The sequence below is a fragment of the Vombatus ursinus genome, unplaced genomic scaffold (genome assembly GCF_900497805.2).
Source record: "Vombatus ursinus unplaced genomic scaffold, bare-nosed wombat genome assembly UNPS02014841.1, whole genome shotgun sequence".
Lineage (NCBI taxonomy): Eukaryota > Metazoa > Chordata > Mammalia > Diprotodontia > Vombatidae > Vombatus > Vombatus ursinus.
In genome coordinates, this window is record NW_020954619.1 from 32,107,084 (window position 1) to 32,127,416 (window position 20,333).

The window sequence follows — 20,333 nt, forward strand, 5'->3', positions numbered from 1 at the left end:
AACATTTGGGGTGGATTCTCTAAATTTTTGTATCTCAGCTTTCTTTTGAGTTATTTCAGCTCTGCTTTGCTCATAGAGCACAGTACCTTCTCTGATGAGGGCACACCAGGCTGAGCGATCTCGAGCCAGGGTCTCCCATGTCACACAATCAATTCCTAAGTTCTTAAGAGAGAGCTTGAGAGTGTACTTGCATTGCTTCTTCTGACCACCATGTGAGCATTTGCCCCAAAATAGTCTCAATACAAAACAAGGTAAAAGGGGCAGCTAGGTGGGGCAGTGGAGAGAGCACTCGCCCTGAAGTCAGGAGGACTTGAATTCAAATCCAGCCTCAGACCAAACACTTGACACATACTAGCTGTGTGACCCTGGGCAAGTCACTTTACCCCAACTGTCTAAAAAAAAAAAAAAGAGGTAAAAGAGTCCCTGCCCTCAAGGAGCTTACAATCTAATTAATAAGCTAATGGGGGTTGACTATTACGACCCATATAACTGCTCTAACTGGTGTGACAATAGATGTTAGACCACTGCTCAAAGACTAGCCGCCAGCCTCCGCAGAGAATGCTATTTCACCTGAGGCGTGGCAGTGGAAAACACGCATGCTCAATAGCCAACTTCTGGCAGGAGCGCTTCAGTTGATTACCATAAATTGGCCCTTCGGTTCAAGATAGCCAATCAAAGGCCAGAATGATAGTGATTGACAGAAAAATAAATAACAAACAGGATTCGGATTGGGCAAACGAATTGTGTGGGCGGGGCTTAGGGGGCAGGCCTCCGGAAAGGTGAGGAAAGAACTGATGGTGCAGGTTCCGACAGCTGGAGCTCCCCTGGCCTCTCTGGAACCATGTCCGGCAACAAGCAACAAGGTGAGGAGAGGGCGCGTCTCCAGGACTGCCTTCAAAGGGGTTCCGGTTATCCAGGCGTCAGCTGAATCCCGTTGGGGGGCCCTGGCCTGGGCGGTGTGCGGCCGGACCTGCCCGCGTCTCCCCGCCGGGTCTCCGCTGGACTCCCCGGGAGGCCCTTGGAGCGGGGCGGGCAGCTTTCCCGCCCCTTGGGCAGGGCTAGAAGATGTCACTGGGGAGGGCCTGACCGGCGGGAGGTACATCTGTCTCCCAGTCCCCAGCTTGGCCCCAGCTCCCTTTCCCACCCTTGTCCCAGTCCTCATCCCTGTCTCCAACCCCCACACCCCCGCATCTCCCGTCTCCGTCCCCAGCCTCTCCCTGCACCCCAGTTCTCTCTCAGCTCCTCATGCCGTCCTCTCTCCCTCCCTTTCCCTACTCTCCCCATCCCCACCATAGGTCCAGCTCCTTATTTCCCATCTCTCTCTCTCTATCCCTGTACTTTAGCCCACGCCTGGTCTCCTGCCTCATCACTATGTCTCTCGCTGCCTCTAAGCCTTCATCTCTATCCCCGCCTCTCCACCTCCCTATTGATTCCAACCTTCTCATTCGCGCTGTTCTCTATTTTTAACTCAGCCCTACTTGTAGAGACACATTCTACTTACTTTTCTATCCCACTTTCCAGTGCCAGGACCACTACTACCCTTCTTCTCCCTGTTTATGTGAATTATAAAAACGAAAGAAATGGTAGGAGTTTGGGTAATTTAGATGCTGATAGTGTTGTGGATTAAATTAGTTATCTCTGCCCTATAAACCACAAGATTATGAACTCCATGTGGGCAGGAACTGCTTCTGATCTAAGCTTGGGACTGTTCACACTTCTTCCTTCATCCCTCCTCAGTACATATTAAATGGTTGGTTAATAAACATTTGTTAAAAATTAGTTCCATTGTACAAAAGTTGAATGGGCCGACTTCATAGGTATTGGCTTCCCCATTGCCAGAAGTCTTTAAGTAGAAGGTGTGTGACCACTTGTCAGAGATGTTGTAGACGAGATTCCTGTTCATAGATCCTCCAGTGCTACCAATATGTGAAGTCCTTTCCCAGCTTCAAGATTAGAGCCTCAGGTCATCAGAGGATTTTGTTGAAGATAGCTATAGTAATACATTTGGACACTTCAGGGAGGCTTTGAGAAACAAAAGGTAGTTTTGCTTTTTATCACTAATAACGAGTATGGGGTCCCTTTTTTTCCTCCTTAGTTTTCTTAAACTACCTAAAGACTCAAGCTCAATGATCTAAATTTTTTGGTTATACGATCATCTTTTCAGATAGAAAATTTCTGCCTTTTCTCTGCCTTGATCAATATTTTAAGGAGCAGCTGCAGGTTGGGGATATTAACAGGAACCTAATAAAGTTTAAACCCACAATATAATAGTATGTTTTTATCTGAAAAATACTTTTTCTTTCTGACCTTTAAAAAATATGGCTATGAAATATTGTTTCAAAAACAGAAATAAATCAGTGAATTTATTCTGGTCTATTGAGATTGAAGTGTCACAGAGATATTACTATACTAAATATGAGACCCTCATTGCAGATGGAATCATACCCAGTAAATTATATCTCCCTTTTGGTCCCTTTTCATCCCAGTACTTCCCAGTCATGAGGAATATTACAGGTGAGCAAAGGATACTTTAGACATGCCAACAGTGATTATTCAGAAAAGAGCCTATTCATTCAACAAACATTAATTGCAAGTAATATAAAAGATATAAAATTGTTTCTTTGGTCAAAATTACATCCTAATAGGAGAGGGGAGAATGAAGGGTATTGGGATAGAGGGAGGTTGGAGGAGATACAAGTAATAAACAGAAAAGTAAATACAAAATAATTGAAGAGAGATCACTAATGGATAGGAGAAACTGAAAAAAAAATTTCTTCCCAGGTAAGAGATGATACCTATGACCTATTCACGTGGTGGGGTACCTGTGGCCTCTAGGTCCTCAAGTGTGGCCCTCTAGGCCCTCAAGTGTGGCCCTTTGACTGAATCCAAACTTTACAAAACTTGGATTCAGTCAAAGGGCCTCAACCGAGGACCTAAAAGGCCACATGTGGCCTTGAGGCTGAAGCAAAGGGCCCATGCTAATCTGTAAAGGAAAATAAGGTTTCTGAGAGCTAGAGGTGAGTGTAAGGACAGTAGAGCATATTCCAGACTTAGGGGCCATCCATGTGCAAAAGTGTGGAGATGAGAGATAAAATATTGAATTCAGGAAATAGAAAGCAAGCCATCTCATCTAGAAGGTTAAGTACATGAAAGTGAATTATATGAAATAAATCCAGAAAGGTAGGCTGGAGCCATATTACAAATTGCTTTAAATGCCAGGCACAGAATTTATCTTTTATCCTTAAAGGAGAGACTAAAAATACAGAATCCAATTTGGAGATTGCTATAATAATTTAGGCAAAAGGTGATGAGAGTCTGAACTAGGATGGTAGTCATATGAGTAGAAAGGACAGGTGTGAGATTGTTGTGGAGGTAGAATAGACTTTGTAACTGATTTGGATGTATGAAAGAGAAGGAAAGAGTCAAAACTGATTCCAAGTTTAGGAATCTGAGTGACTGGTGGAGGATGATGGTGCCCTCAATGGAAACTATAATGTGTTCTATCAATTACTGCTATATTTTCCTGGATAAATTTAGGTCTTTAAGCATTTGAAGGGCTACAACAATGGAAAAGAGATTGCTTGGTGTAGCCCTTGAGGGCAAACTAGAGACAATGGGAGAAAGTTAAAGAGAGATTTTGGCTCAACATAAGGAAAACTTTTTAACAATATTAGCTGTTCAAAAGTGGGATGGTTTTGGCTTAGGTTCCCCATAACTGGATGTCTTTAAGTGGATACCTGATGACTACTTGTCAGAAATTTAGTATGTGTGGAGGAGGAAAGGGGAGATGGTTCCTGTTCAGAATCAATTGGACTTAATGATATCTGAGATCCCTTCCCATGATAAATGTCCTTGAGTAATCTTCAAAACCACAACAAAAACTACAGTGTAGAGTTTTCTGGGCCATCAGTGAATTTACAAAGGGGACATAAAGGAAAAGCTGCAAGGTAAAGTGTACCAGTTACATATAAAGGAAACTCAGATTCAGAAATCTGATTTAATATGCAAGTTAAATGAAATATGTGTTTTACATATAATAAATTAAGGGAGAGGTTCTTTATGTCTTACATAAATGCAGCAGTATCTAAATAGAGGCATACTGGTAGTCATTTACTGTGATACTTCAATGGGTCTTTGATCTTATTGATGTGACTATTCCTTCCAGCAATGCAGATCACAACCCATGTGACTCCTATGTCCTCCCATAGTCCATCACAGATCTACCCAACATATGTGAGGCCTTTCCCTGGATTACCTGATATTGCTTGGATACCAGTGGAGCATGGCAGTGAGTTATCCTTTGTTCTTGCCACATGACTGGCTGACCTCCTTTTCTGGTCATACATCTCTTTGATGAAATATAACACTTCCTCTGCTCAGTTCTTTATTCAGTGAACAAACATTTATTGATAACGTCTTCATATCTTACTTATGTCCACCATTTACTTCTCCACTGATCTTTAAGTGACCTACAAATTTGAGACTGTGGTATTCTATTACCCACAAGGAGTCAGCATCACCTCAAGGATTTTGATATTAAAATGATGGTCCTGTAACACTACTTTCAAGCCCCTGGAGAACTACAAACTAGGTGCTGCTGGGAGTGGGGAAAGGTCAAGGGAAGAAAGGCAGAGAGCGATGTGCAAATTGGTACTGTTAATGAACTGATGTAGCCTGGAGTTTCCTGCCATTTGACCAGAGAAGATGAGGAAGGGATAGCACCCAAAGCCTTAATTATATGTTGACTGAAGTTAGAAAGTAGCCCTTCCTTCATTCCATCATTTTGTTTATAAACACGGATTAAAGGAGGTATGGTGTAGGGTCAGGAAGGCAATGGTACTTCTGTTGCAATGAGGTTTATCATTAACTGGGGTTAGTGGAAGCAAATGCGTATGTAATTGGTACTGACTGAGAGAACTGGTCCTGCCAGGGTACAAGGGAAATTATTTTCTCTTCTTCCTTTATCAAGGGTTCTAAGGATGGAATGGTCTTTGGAGGAGAGACCTGGAATAAGATGGGGATCTACCTGGAAGCTTCCTCCTCAACCTTAGGCCCTTTCAAAATGCTCAGGAGAGAGCTTAGTCTGAGAGATTGATTTCAGCACTGACTAATTATGGTACTGTCCAGTGATCTGTTAGTCCTGAGTTCAGAGATATTGCCCTTCCAGATAGCTTCGTGGCTTATGTTAGAGGAAATGGGAATAGCCTTGGGAGAGAGAACAAATTGTATAAACTGCCTTCAAAGAATGATACCCAAATCCCACCCCTTTCCCCCCCTCAAAAAAAAAATAAAAGTGATAGTCCTTTGTTTCAAGGAGAATCTTGTAGTCATTGAAAGATTAATACAGTATCTCAAAAGCAACCTTGCCCACTGTCTTTCTTTTACTCAATTCTGGTCCAAAAATGAAGCCTAAGAAATATCTAAGATCCAAGAGTGGAATCACAGTCTGTCTGATACAAGTATACTAATGGATTATTCCTACAGATTGTTCATGCAACTGAATATCATAGTTTGGACAACTGGAAAAAACAACATTTTTATAGTCACAAAACTGCTTTTGTAGTCACAGAATTGTTCAGTGCGATTAAGTTCCCACTGTGCTTATTGTTTAACTGAAATCATTGGCTTCATTAGAGCAAAGAGCCATTTTTAAAGGCTCTTCAACAAAGTATCCCCTGAGATTGTCAAAAATTATATGATTCCTTGAAACATCTTAGAACAAAAATGACTTTGGTCTACCTTTTGATTATTAATATCAAGTGAAAAAAATTAATATCAAGTGAGAAATCAAATGAGAACATATATGCATGCTTACTGAAATTTTTTGCTGCTGTCATGGAAGATAGCAAGTTCTCTCTGTAAGATACTGAGTTCCGCCAGATGCTGTTCTTTGTAAATGACATTGTTTTGATAATATCAAGCCATAGAATTTTGCAGATCCTCATCAGGGAGGTCTATAATCACTCAAAAGAGTTTGGACTACCTATCCTCATGAAAAATCTAGCCTTCTATCTAGGTAATTACATTAGAATTTGGTTCAGTTCATCAAACTTTTATTACCTGACTACTATATGCATCATTGTTAGGCACTAGAGATACAAGGACATAAAAGAAATTGTCTTTGCCTCAAGGGTATTAAAGGGGAAATAAAATATAAGTAAAGAGGGAAGGAAATAAGCATTTATGTAGTGCCTACCAAGTGCCAAGCCCTTCTAAGTGCTTTTTGCAAATATTTTCCCACTTGATCCTCACAACAATCTTGTGAGGTATGTGCTATTATCACCCCCTTTTACAAAAGAGGAAAGTGAAGCAAACAGAGATTAAATGATTTGCCCAGAGTCACACAGCTAGTAAGTATCTGAGGCAGGATTTGAACTCAGGTCTTCCTGATTCCAGGCTAACCACTCCATCTAAATATAAAATATTTCAGGAGAGAAAGAACATTCATCAATGAGGAGCTCAGGAAATATCTCTTGAACTAAGCTTTGAAGGAAACTAGTGATTCTAGGAGGTGGTGGTAAAGGAGGACTGTGTTCTAGGCATACTGAATAGCTTATATAAAGAAAATAACAAAGACTTTTTAAGAAAGAAAATTTGACATATGTATTAGTTACAAGTCAAAATCATTATTTCTCAAAAATTTTCAATTTATAGATTACTTGAATAGAGTAAAATCTGCCTGTCAACAACCCCATCTGTTGTAGTGTACAAATAAAACAAATCAAATTAATGGCAAGAATGGCATTGATTCAACAAATATTTATTAAATGGCTACATTGTACCACAAGGCACTCTGAATTGTTTTGATGTGATGAGAAACTAACCAGACATACCTGAGTGTGAACCTTACCCTTCCTATAAAATCTGAGCTCTTCTTTTCATCATTCAGCTGCTCTAGTGTTTAAAACAAAAAACCTAGGTTTCCTGCCCATTGAAATAAGAATTGTTTTAAGAGCATAGCAAGACCTGGGTATGCCCAAGTCCTAGGTTCTTGCAGTACCACTTTTGATACTCCTCTGCCCTTATCTGCTGTGGACTGACAAATAAGTTTAAGCACGTATTAAGTTTTTAATAAATTCTTGTTCTTTCCCTTCTTCCCCTCATTGTAAAAACTTAAATAAATACTTTTAGAACTGACAAATTTCTCTTCATGGAACAAAAGTAAAAGCTGACAATAATTGCGTGCCATTGGATTTTTTCAGTTTAACTTATACTTGGAGTCTCAGTATAGACTCAAGAATAGAATCAGAAGACCCTCCATTGGCTTCTTTTCACATGAATTCAATCATCAGTATGTCAACAAAGAAGTATCAAATAAAATGGCTTGTGATTGCAATACAAGATCAGGCCATTGACACCAGAAACTATAGAAAAGCTATTCCTGGTTTTATTGATTTATTGATCAATAATTTTACACAGGGAAATGGTAGAAATTGTACATGTCAGTCAGCAAGCACTTATTAAGTGCTTCCTGTGTACTGGGATTGTGCTAAGCAGTGGGTTTACAAAGAAAGGCAAAAGACAGTCCTTGCTTTCAAAGGGCTTAGCAGTCTAATATGGGATACAGCATGCTAACAACTATGTCCAAACAAGCTGTATACAGAATATATTGGAGATCATCAGTAGAGGGAAAGTACTAGCCTTAAGATTTTTCATTCCAGGAATGCAAATCTTTTTCATCTCTGCTCTTAGAATCCTTATCTTCCAAGTCTCAGCTCAGTTCCTGCCTCCTGTGCACAGCCTTTCCAGATACTGTCCAAGTTGTTAGGTTCTCAAATTATCTTGGGTTTTTTTTTCTATGCTGTGTGCATGTTTTAACCAGTCTAAAGAGTCTTAAGGAAAGGAAGATTGTAATTTTTTTGTCTCTAAGTCTCCAAAACCTGGGGTAATGAACACAGAAAGTACTTAATAAATATTCTTGAATTGAATCTTCATCCAAGGGTGGGGAACCTGCAGTCTTGAGGCCACATGTGGCCCTCTAGATACTCAAGTGCAGCCCTTTGGCTGAAATCCAAACTTCACAGAATAAATCTCCTTAATAAAAGGATATGTTCTGTAAAACTTACACTCAGTCAAAAGGCCACACCCAAGGACCTAGAAGGCCACTTGAGGCCTCTAGGCTGCAGGTTCCCCACCCTGATAATATAAATCTTTTCTAATTAAATAAGAATGCCTCCTAAGCAAAGTCAAATTAACAATGAGCATACATATTTTTCTTTTGATATTTATACTTTTCCCAAGAACGACCTGTTTGTGGGAGTCTGACAAAAAAAATTTATTTTTATATGAGTGTTAGGGAAAATATAAAAGAATAATCAAGTATAATTTTATTTGTTATAAAGCTTTTACTGATAAGAAGATGATTGTTAATCTATTTGGTTATGTTATAAAGAGCCTTTGAACATTATTTACTGTTTTGGCTACTGGAGCTAATGCTAATTTTTTTTTTTAAATTTTGTCTTTCTGATTAACAAGTTCTTAATAGAATCATAATATGTCAGAACTGGAAGGAAGAGATCTCAGTGGTCATTTAATCCTGTCCCTTTATTTAACAAGTAAAGAAACTGAAACTTGGAGAAGTTAGTTAAGTGATTTAAGGTTCTGTAGCTATGCTAAGTAGCAGTGATTCATAAAAACAGAGAATTTGAGTTAGAAGAAATCTCAGAGGCATACAATTTGTACCTGAACAAAAATTCCCAGTACAATCTCCACAACAAATGATCATCCAGTCTTCATCTGAAGATCTCAAGTGAGGGACAACCCAGTCCTTCCCCAGGCTGTCCATTTCATTCTGGGATAGTTTTCCAGATAGGTGGGTTTTCAAGATAACTTATTCTCCTGGTTCTAGTCCTATCTGCCAGACCATTACTACTTAGTCTTCTCTTATGGACCATCATCCACATCCTACCTCCTCAGTACAGTGGCACACCACAGTACATATCCAACCTAGACCCGCTTCTCTTTTTATACACATTCTCTTGATTTCAATTCCCATGGGTTCAATCATCATTTCTATGCAAATGATGCACCCAAATCTATATATCTAGCCTTTATTTCCCTCAGGAGTTGCAATCCCTCATGACTACCTGCCTTGCCTTGGTGCCTCATAGGCATCTCAGACTCAGTTTGTCCAAAAGCAACTCATCATCTCCCTAAGCACCTATTCCCTCCCCTCCCCTAACTGTTTTTCCTAATAATTTGCCTCTCTCTCTGTCAAGAGTTCTACCTACTCACTCAGGTTCTCAGGAGCTGTCTCAGAGACTCAGGAACTCTTCACTCCCTCCAGTCACTTTGCAAATCCTATTGATCATACATCTCATAACATCTCGTTTCTCTCCATCTTTTTCTCTCCATTAACACAATCATCACTGTAGTTCTGGGCTTCAGTGCCTCTTGCCTTTACTATTGTAATAACCTTCTAATTTGTACTCCTTCCTCTAGTCTACTATTGATACCCCACAGAGCTGTCAAGTTGATATTCTTAAAGCATAGTTCTGACCACGTCATTCCTTTGCTCAGGAAGCTTTAGTGGATCTCTAATACATCTAGGATCAAATGTAAATCCTATGTCTGACATTTAAAACCCTCTACAGCCTGGTACCAATCTATTTTTTTTTCAGCAAATGTCATTTTAATCCCCCTCATTCATTCTAAGTTCTGGCCAAACTGGCTGTTACTTGTACATGACATTCCATCTCCTACGTCTATGCTTTTTGTGCAGATTGATCCCTGTGCCTGGAATGCTCTCCCTGTTACTTACTTCTAACTTTTAGAATCCCTAGTTTCCTTTAAAGCACAGCTGAGGTACTACCTCTTACAGGATACCTTTCCTGATTTCCTTAGGTATTAGTGTTCTTCTCTTCCCTCCTTGAAATTACATTGTATTTACTCTCTATGTATATTCACATTCACCCTCACCCTCGCCCTTTCATGCACACACAAATATACACACAGGCAGTTCTAGCCAAGACCTCAGAAGGAATCACTTGGTAGAGAAGAGCCTCAATCCTCCCCATTTCTTCTCCTCCTCCCCACACCCAACCTCAACTTGACAATAGGAGGATGTTCTGAACTTTGCTAAGTTGGAAAATTTGAACTTCTTATAGGTATCCTAACAGTGTCCCTGGAACTGTAGAGACTGGTGGCAATGTCCACAGTAGGAGCTGAAGATTAAACTTGACCCACGGAGGAAAGGCAGCTTCTAGAATCTACAGTGAACCCAGCAGAAAGCTACACTATACCTAAGGATAACTTTATGAGGGCTCCTTGAAAGGGAGAAAAGGAGTTCTAGGAGTCTGTTTACCCCCTTTGCCAAATCACGTGTAGTAAGCTTGAGCCCACTTTCCCTTGGAACACTTCACGAATTTGCGTGTCATCTTTGCGCAGGGGCCATACTTCTCTGTGTCGTTCCAATTTTAGTATATGTGCAGCCGAAGCTAGCACCCCACTTTCCCTTGGACTCTGTACTTGTGGAAGAGTGGCATAGGCAGATGTTTTGTACCTACGCTTCTTTTATTTAATTTCAATTGATAATTGCAGGGGTCTGTAAGCATTAGATATGTCCCCTGGACCTTCAGGGTCCCCTAAAAAAGAGAAGCAGTAGCTGCTTTCTGGGGACCCAGCCTGGCTAGTCAGTGGGATTTGGGAGGGTGGCTCCAGAGCATGTGATAGAGAAACATCATAACTAGATTAAAAAAGTAGGGAAGAAACTCTCCATGACTAGGGGAAGAGTTCATGACCAAACAAGAAATAGAGGTTCACAGGAGGTAAAATGGGCAATTGGGATAACATAACATTACAAAAAGTTTTTGTGGAAACAAAACTAATGCAACTAAAATTGGAAGAGAAACATCAAATTGGTCTGGGCTTAGAGAGCAGGGTACTAGGAGCATGCCCCGAGGGGCAGGGGAAACTGGATCAGTTAGTTGTTCTTTCTCTTGGGTGGGTGGCACTTCAGCAACTGGAGAGGGGGCAATGAGCTGGCTTCAAGAATGCTGGAAGTAATGGGCCTTGAACTTGAAGTATTATTGGAAGCTGATTTGACAATTTCAGGACTTGGAAAAGTGGTTCAACAGAGCTGACTAATATGTTGATGTCGTAGCATCTCCAGGTTATCTCAGATAATGTCAGAGGATATTCTTTTATACTTGGGATCATTTGACTTGAGATTATTGCTCTAACCATAGTGTGATTTCCATGCAGAGTCTAAAGAATATGCTATGGACTTCTGGTGATAGAACCGAGATGGCAGAGTAAAGGAAGTACTCAACCTAGCCCTCCCAACATTATATTCCAAACAACTTTAAAACAGTGCCTCAAATTAAATTCTGGAGTGGTAGAAACAACAAAAGGTCAGGATGAGACATCCTTCCAGACCAAGACAACTTAATAGAGATCATGACAGGGCGTGGAAGCTAGCCTAGAGCCCACATGGATGCAGCACTAGTGGGGGGACTTGGTGGTAGTGACAGAAGTAGCAGGAGCTTTGGGAGCTCTCAAGCAAGATGGTAAGGGAGGGAGGGGAATCTGGCAACTGGCCAGAAAGAGATTGCGGGATTAGACCTTTGCTAGTGTTAGACCCAGCAACAGACTCTGTCTGGCAACTCCATTGCCTATACCCACTTTCAGGTTACAATTCAAGCGAGGAGAGGAACACTTTCCTTCACAATGGAGCAGAGGCACTAAAAAGCAATAATGCTTGCAGCTTCAAGGGATCAGGGATCCTTCTGGGTAAAGACCAGAACCCAGGCCAGGAGAACAGTGACACATCTCTCCCCAGATCATACCACTTTGGAAGCACTGAAAACTTCCAGAACCTAAGAACTAACTCTGAAAATAGCAGTGTTAAAAAAGTCTGAAGCTTGGGACAGTTTTCCTTCCTCCTGCCATTTCCACTAGGTGAACAGAGCCCAACTTGAACATAAAGTTCAAAGACAAGAAATAAGCTAGAAAAATGAGCAAAAAAGTAAACAAAAAGAACCTGACTATGAAAAGCTACTGTTAGGACAGAGATGATCAAGACACAAACTCAGAAGAAGACAATGATGTCAAAACAGCTATAAGCAAAGCCTCAAAAGGAAAAAAAAAAGTGAATTGGACACAAGCCCAGCAAGAATTCCTAGAAGAGCTCAAAATGATTTTCAAAATCAAATCAGAGTGGTAGAGGAAAAGTCAGGAAAAGAAATGAGAGCAATCAAAAAAAAATTATGAAAAGACAATTAACAGCTTGGTAAAAGAGGAATAAAAAAAACTTGAAGAAAATAACACCTTAAAAAACCAAATTAGCCCAATGGAAAAAGAAGTATAAAATTTCACTGATAAAGATAAATGCTTAAAAAGCAAAATTGGCCAAATCTAAAAAGTGGTACAAAAGCTCACTTAAGAAAGTAATTTCTTAAAAATTAGAATTGGGCAAGTGGACACTAATGACTCTATGAAATATAAAGAAACAATAAAATAAAGTTAAAAGAATGGAAAAAATAGAAGAAGAGGTGAAACATCTCATCAGAAAAACAGCTAACTTGAAAAATAAGTTAAGGAAAGATAATTTAAGAATTATTGGACTACCCAAAAGCCATGATCAAAAAAAGAGTCTAGACATTATATTTCAAGAAATTATAAAGGAAAACTTCCCCAATATCCTAGAACCAGAGGGTAAAATAGGAATTGAAAGATTTCACCAACTACCACCAAAAGAAATCCCAAAATGAAAACTCCCAGGAATAGTTAGCCAAATTCCAGAGCTCCCAGGTCATAAAGAAAATGCTTCAAGCATCCAGAAGGAAACCATTCAAATACTGTGAGACCACAATCAGGACCATACAAGATTTAGCAGCTACCACATTTGGCTCCCAGGTTCTCTCTCTGGAATTCAGTTCATTTCTATGAATGGCTATCTATCTAAAGATTTGTTTTAAAAAGTTAAATTTCATAAAGAGAATTTGTGTGATGAAGCATATGACCTAAAGAATATGTCATCCCAAAGAAAGAACTATGGAATTTGAATGCAGATCGAAGCATACTGTTTGCTATTTTTTTCTCTTCTGTTGAGTTTTGTTTCTTCTTTCTAGTGGTTCCTCCTATTGGTTCTAATTTTTACTCACAACATTACTAATCTGAAAATGTGTTTAATAAGAATGTATATATATAGCCTATATCAGATTGTGCACCATCTTGGAGACAATGGTGGGGAGGGTGATGGGGAGGAAGGGGGAGAAAAAATTTTAAACTCAAAAGCATATGGAAGTGATTGTTGATAAATCAAAATAAATTAATTTTAAAAATTTTTGAAAAAAGAATATATTATCACTTGTTCCAATGCCCAGATTTTCTTTCTGGAACTTAATTTATTTCAAAAACACTTATTAAGCACCTCTTATGTACCACCTCCTGTGAAGGCTACAAAGATGAACAGGACATGATCCCTGACTGAGTAGGTTTACACAGAGCTATCAAACATGAACCCTGACAGCATTGAGACCACTGAACCAGATAAAAATGTAAGTGGGAAATATTTAACAAAATAAGTAAAACTATAGTAGAGCATAAAAAAAAGAAGCAGGAAATTAGGAGGGGGAGACTTTGCAGCAAGTTTCTCTGATAATAGCCTCTTCTAAAATATATAGGGAACTGAGTCAAATTTTACGAGAATAAGAGCCATTTCCCAGTTGATAAATGATTAAAGGTTATAATAGGCAATTTTTGGAAGAATAAATCCAAGTTATCAATAGTCATGTGAAAAAATGTTCTAAATCACATAATTGGAGAAAAGTAAATTAAAACATTTCTGAGGTACCATTTCATCAGTGGTGTAGAGGTTAGGCCTGTGTGCTGGGGAAGAAAAAGGGCTTACCATCTAAGGTAAATCTTTTGCCCATTGAATTTTCCCTAGTTCCAGACCTGGGGCTGAGTATTCAAGGCTATTGCAGAGTGTGGTAGACAGAACAGGGACAAAAAAAAGTATATAACCAAATCAAATTTGTTCTGTGCAACATGGCTTCCAATTTTGTTTCTGCTCACCTTAAGGACCCTTAGCTTGATTGTTGGGAATCAAAGTCACTACTCTTAGCTCCTTTTCTTGCTTCTTATTCTCTTGACTTTTTAATATGGGTATTGCCCCAAGGAATTAGTTCTTAGTCCTCTTATCTCTTTACTCTGACAATCTCATTCACTTCTTTTTTGTATTTTTATTGATGTTTTCTGCTTCATCACCATAGTACTCCATGTATCCTCTTACCCATAACTTTGAGAGGTACATAATCTATTTCTGTTTTAATTTTTTTTGTATGATCTTTTATGTTAAAGTAATGTATCCATTTAAAATGGATTGTGGATTGTGGTGTGAGTTGTTGATCTAAGCCTAATTCCTATAAGATTGTTTTCCAGTTTTCCCAGCAATTTATATCAAATACGGAGTTTTGTTTTGTTTTGTTGCTATGTAATTTATGTTTTCCACTGTATCAAATACTGAGTTGTTGAGTTCTATTGATTCTGGATCTCCCTTGTCTGTTCTCTTTATTCTTTAACCAATACCAGATGATTTTGATGACTGCTACAGTAGTTTGAGGTCTAGAAGTGCTATTTCCCCTTTGTCCTTACTGTTTTTCATCATTTCCCTTGATATTCTATATCTTTTGTTTTTCCAAATAAATTTTATTATTTAACAAGTTCTGTAAAATATCCTGTTAGTAATTTGATTGATTCAGTATAAATTAATTTTGATAGTATGACCTAGCCATGAGCACTAAATATTCCCTCAGCTATTTAGGTTGTTCTTTAATTCTTAAAAGAGCACTTTGTGATTGAATTTATACATCTTTTGTGTGCTTTGGGAAATTGATCTCCAGGTATTTTATGCATTTTATAGTTATTTGAAATGGATTTTTTTCTATTATTGCTTCTTGTGTTTTATTATTATATAGAAATGCTGTTGATTTTAGAGAACTTAATTTGTAACTTGCAACTTTGCTGAAGCTATTATTTCAATATCATTGCTGATTCCCTGGGGTTTTCCCTGCAAACTATTCTATCTTCAGCAAACAGGGATAGTTTTATCTCCTCCGTACCTATATTTATTCATTTAATTTCTTTCTCTTATCTTATTGCTATTGCTAGCATTTCTAGAACTATATCAAATAATAGTGGGGAAAGTTGGCATCCTTGCTTCACTCTTGTATTTATTGGGAAATGTTGTAGTGCATTCCCATTGCATATGATGCTTACTTTTGTTTTTAGATAGATACTTGAATGATATTAATAAAAGGTCCCTCTTTACCTATACTTTCTAGGGTTTTTAGCATAAAGGAGTGTCATACTTTGTCAAAGCCTTTTTCTGTATCTATTGAAATGATCATGTGGTTTTGGATGTTTTGGTTTTTAATATGATTAATTATGTTGATTGTTTTCCTAATGTTGAATCATTCTTGCATCCCTCATACAAATCCCACTTGATCATAATGAATGCTATCTTAGATAAATTACTATAATCTGTTTGAGAGGAGTTTATTTAAAATTTTTGAGTCACTGTTCATCAATGATATTGCCTATAGTTTTCTTTTTGTGTTTTATCTTCCCCTAGTTTAGATATTATGACCATATTTGTCTCATAAAGGGATTCTGATATAGTTCTTTCTTTCTCAATTTTTGAAAATAATTTGTAAACTACAAAGTTAACACTATTGGCACTAACTGTTTTTTAATGGTCTGATAGAATTCTCCCATGAATCCATCAGATCCAGGAGTTTTTTCCTTTGGTCCTTCCATTACACCTAGATCTGTTTCCTTTTCTGAGATTAGGTTATTTAAGATCTTTATCTGGTCTTTTGATAGTTTGGGTATTTTATATTTTTGAAGGTATTCATCCATATCTTTTCTGTTCTGAGTATTGTTAGCCTATAACTGTGCATAATATGTTCTGATTATTCTTTTTATTTCTTCTGGTTTTGCTGTGATTTCAGCTTGTTCATTTAAACTCATTCACTTCTACAGCTTTAACTACCACCTCTATACATATAACTCCCCAAATCTTTTATCTCCAACTCTAATATTTCCCTTGACCTCCAGCCTCTAATCCCTTGCTACATATAGGACATTTTCACTTTGATATACTTAACATAACTTGCACATTCTGTCTCTCTCAGTACCTACTACAAATCTTTGCACAAAGTAGGCAAATAATAAGTTTATGTTGTAGTATTATATTATTATGAAGTAAGATTATTGTTATTTTTATTTCAAATAATCACCCTGTGAATGAGCTATGAAATGTTTGCCATTTAAAGATTAGGGAGTTAAATCCCAGGGAGATTGAGGATTAGAGTAGAATGTACACATGTACACACACATTTATGTGGAGTAGTAGATTTTTATCAAACACAATTGATGTTCTCCATGAATAGCTTTTCTTGTTGACTTTGTTATGTAAAAGTTTTTTTTTTAATTTTTAATAAGTCAAAGTTATTTAAAAATTCTCCACCAGAATTAAAAGAATAAAGAAAAGAATTGGAAACTTAGGAGGTGGTCTTAAATTGGGGAATGACTGAACAAATGGTGACCTTTTATATTTAGGTCATTTTTCCTTTTGAAGTTCATTGTGGTATGTGGTATAAGATTATAGTTGGTTAAAATTTTTTTTCAAAATTGGTCCCCTAATTTTTCTAGGCAGTCTTATTAATGAGGAAGTACTTTCCCTAATACATTATGGTTTGGGGGTTTATTGAACAGTGGATGGCTTTGAGCCAATCCTTTGTGAGTATTGTTTACTTACTGTATTTCACTATTCCATTTTCTTGTTTTGTTTTGTTTTTTAACCAGTAGCAAATAGCATTAAGGATCACTACTTTATTACATAATTTGAGATCTCATAATTTTAATGTTAATAACTAGCATTTATATAGCACTTTGAGGTTCAAAAAGTTATAATCTCATTTTATCATCATCTCTACCCTATGAAATGGGTACTATTATTATCTGTTTTACAGATGGGAAAACTGAGGCTGAAAGAGGTTAGGGTAGGGGTGGGAAACCTGCGACCTTGAGGCCACATTCGGCCTTCTAGGCCCTTGGGTGCTGCCTTTTGACTGAGTCCAAGTTTTACAGAACAAATTCTTTTATTAAGGGGATTTGTTCTGTGAAGTTTGGATTCAGTCAAAGGGCTACTTGAGGACCTAGAGGATCACAGGTTCCCCACTGTTGGATTAGGGGATATCTGCCCATGGTCAAACAGCTAGGAAGTATCTTAAATGAGTTTTGAACTCAAGTCTTTCTTACTCCAGGTCCAGAACTCTATGAGCCACCTACTTGCCTCTAATGTTAGCCTCCCTTGTTTTCTTTTTTCCCCATTATTTCTCTTGACCTTTTGTCCTCAAAATGAATTTTGTTACTGTTTCATCTAGTTTTATAAAGTAACCCTCTGGCAATTTTCTGTGGTGCTAAATCTGTAAATTAATTGAGGTAATATCATCATTTCCCTTCTATTGGCCCAGCCATGAACATGGATGTTTCTCCAGTTATTTTAGGTCTTCCTTTATTTCTGTAGTATTTTGTAATTGAAATTGTACAGCTACTGATTGTGTCTTGCTAGATTGACATCCCAAATATTTTATGTATAGTGTAGATATTTTGAATGGAATTTTTCTTTGTAGTTCTTCCTGCTGAATTTTCTGAGAAATATTTAGTAAGATTGATTTTTCTGGATTTATTTCATATTTTTCTACTCTGCTAAATTATTAATTCTTTCAATTAATTTTTCCATCCTTAGATTTTCTAAGCAAAATACCAAATCCTGCAAATGCAGATTACTGTTCCCTTCTTTTTTCCTATGTGTATTTCCTCAATTTTTTTTTTATACCTAGCATTTTTGAACATCCTCTAAAACAATGGGCATATTTGCTTTTCTGTGATCTTATTGTAGAAACTTACGGTGTGTGTATGTTTATTTTTATTTATTGTTGTTTTTCTCAAATAATGCAAGCTTTTTAAAAATGAAAACTTTAGATCATATTTAGGAAAGATGCTTCTATTCCTGTGCTTTTTAGGAGGGTTATAAAACGTCAATTAGTGCAATGTTTTGTCAAAGATTTGACAAATAATCTTGACAAGTACTTTGCTAAGTACTGGGGATACAAAAAAAACTGAGAAAGTTCTCAAGCAGCTCACATTCTAATTAAGGGAGATTAGAGAGTTAAATTAAAGAGCAGATAGAAAGGCCTGGTGATCCATAGAGTTCTAAGGAAGGTAGATGACAATGCCTTCTTATGGTGGTAGGGCAGGTCATATGGCAGTGCATAGGGATCTGGAGGGCACAGTAGATAGACAAATGCAAGGCCCAGTGAACTTGATGCTAAGTTATGTAGAACTCAGAAATTGTCTACTTTTTTATTCTTGTTTTGTTTGAGCTCTTTTCTCCAAGTGTTTAGTGCCAGACTCAAACAGGTCTAAACCAAAACAAATAAAATTGTCTACTATTTCTCTTACTGTTGAAGCATTCTTGTATTCTGGTCATATTGAATAATTTAAAAAATATATCACTGTGACTTCCGGGTCACATGAGCAAGAAGATAGTGAACTAGACATTTTCTCCTGTTCTCACAGCCCCTCAAATCTCTCCAAAACAGAAATTATGCAACAAAGATAAAACAACTTCAACTGCTTCATGGTCTAGGACACCCAGAATCCAAAAGAAAGTACTAAAAAGAAAACCTAGAAACTAACATTCACTGACCCTGAGCTCATTCAGTACACCTTCCCTCCACTACTACACTGCTAGCAGTGAGGCTGGACTAGCAGACCTAAGGACACACCCAGGCTTATATCAAAATCTACCTTTACACTCTAGTCCCTCTCTCCCTTTTCCCACTGTCATGGAGACCCCAGTTCTAGACTATGGAAATTTGCTTGGCGCTCAACAGCCAGCTTTGCCACAGCAAAAGCCTGCCAGGGCCTACAACCTAGAAGTACCTGTGCTGCAAAGTTCTGATTTTCCAGTGCTGGGGAAAACAGGCTTTGGACTGCCAGTGCCAAGCCAGAGAACTGAGAAACAGAGGGAGTAGGACAGGTCATCAGGACAGGAAGTAAAGTAGATGCTCATCAATTAGGGAATGGCTAAACAAATTGTTGTAAATTAATGTAACATTACTGTACTATAAGAAATGATTTTTTTATGGTTTCATGTTGCTTGGTCTTCTTCCTACTGCTTATAATATTAATTGGTTTTTGGTTTTATTTTCATAAGCAACCTCCAAAGAAGGATTGTTAAGGTGCAAAAGATAAAAGGAGTCAGGAAAAGGATAAAGAAGAGGTACAAAATCCTGTGTTCCCCTTAAAGTAAATTGATATCCTTCATAGGAAGTATAGCTCAATGGTAAATCATTTGAGTATTGAGGGAAGGCAAGAGATAGGGGGGAGCAGAGAAGGAACAGTGAGCCTTTTCTCAGTAAGTGGGGACCTCTGAGAGTAGGGTAAGAGCAGTAGAGGGAAGGGACTGAGATGGTGGTAGAGGAGAGGAAAGGATGGTGTTTCTTAGTTGAGGAGGTAAAATTAAAAGGCTTAATTAAAGAATTTCGATGTTATTGGGGTGAAGAAGGAAGCTTTATGTATGTGGTGAGAAACAGAGGCTTTTTAATGTTTCTTTTTCCCTTGTGGGGTCAAGACCCAACAGGAAACTACATTTGTTGAACAAGTGTTACTCTTCCTAGGACTGTATTGTATCCCAGGCAAATGTCTCCAAAGAGGTTGTTTCAGGGAGTATATAGATCCAAAAATAAGATACTCTAGTTTTAGGAGTCTTAGGCTCCCTGCTTTTAGGACCTTTTCCTCCCTCTGGTGGGAGAAAGTAGGGGATAGATATTGTAGAGATCCTCCATAATTTAAGGATAGCACCCAGGGAATTCTCCTAACCATTTCCCACTTGGCAACTTTTCTGGACTTCATGCTTTCTGAAAACTCATCGTATTGCAATATGAAATCAAATTGGAAACTCACACCTCCTGCCCCTGGGACCCTTCTCCATCTCTGGTTGGAGAAGGTGGGAGGTGAACATCTGGGAGCTCCTCCTTGATCCTCCACCATTTAAGGAGGGCACTCAGAGAATTCTCATCACTTCCGGTCCATCTCCTTTCCTGGACTTGATATCTCTGAAACTTGTCATTCTGTAAGAAGAAATCAGCTCAGAAACTCACACCTCTTCAGATAATTTCCTACCCCAGCTGCATGAATTTATCATGTTCCACAATGAACCAAGTAGCCACATATAACTTATATCAAATTGCTTACCATCTTGGGGGGGGGGGAGGAGGAAGGGAGAGAATTTGGAACTCAAAATTTTTTAAAATTAA

The 20,333-nt window shown here is 38.2% G+C and overlaps 1 protein-coding gene and 1 non-coding gene across 2 annotated transcripts in view; one reads left to right on the forward strand and one right to left on the reverse strand.

The window, feature by feature from the left end:
- Positions 1-766: 766 nt before the first annotated feature.
- Positions 767-20,333, forward strand: part of ERICH1 (glutamate rich 1) — an 89,522-nt gene continuing 69,955 nt past the window's right edge. The window contains exon 1 of the mRNA XM_027840248.1: positions 767-863. Within this exon, the coding sequence (XP_027696049.1) occupies positions 842-863 (22 nt within the window). The 5' untranslated portion in view covers positions 767-841. The remainder of the gene's footprint in view (positions 864-20,333) is intronic.
- Positions 10,342-10,443, reverse strand: LOC114026750. Its single transcript, XR_003567159.1, has one exon. It is a non-coding gene; the product is annotated as a U6 spliceosomal RNA (small nuclear RNA).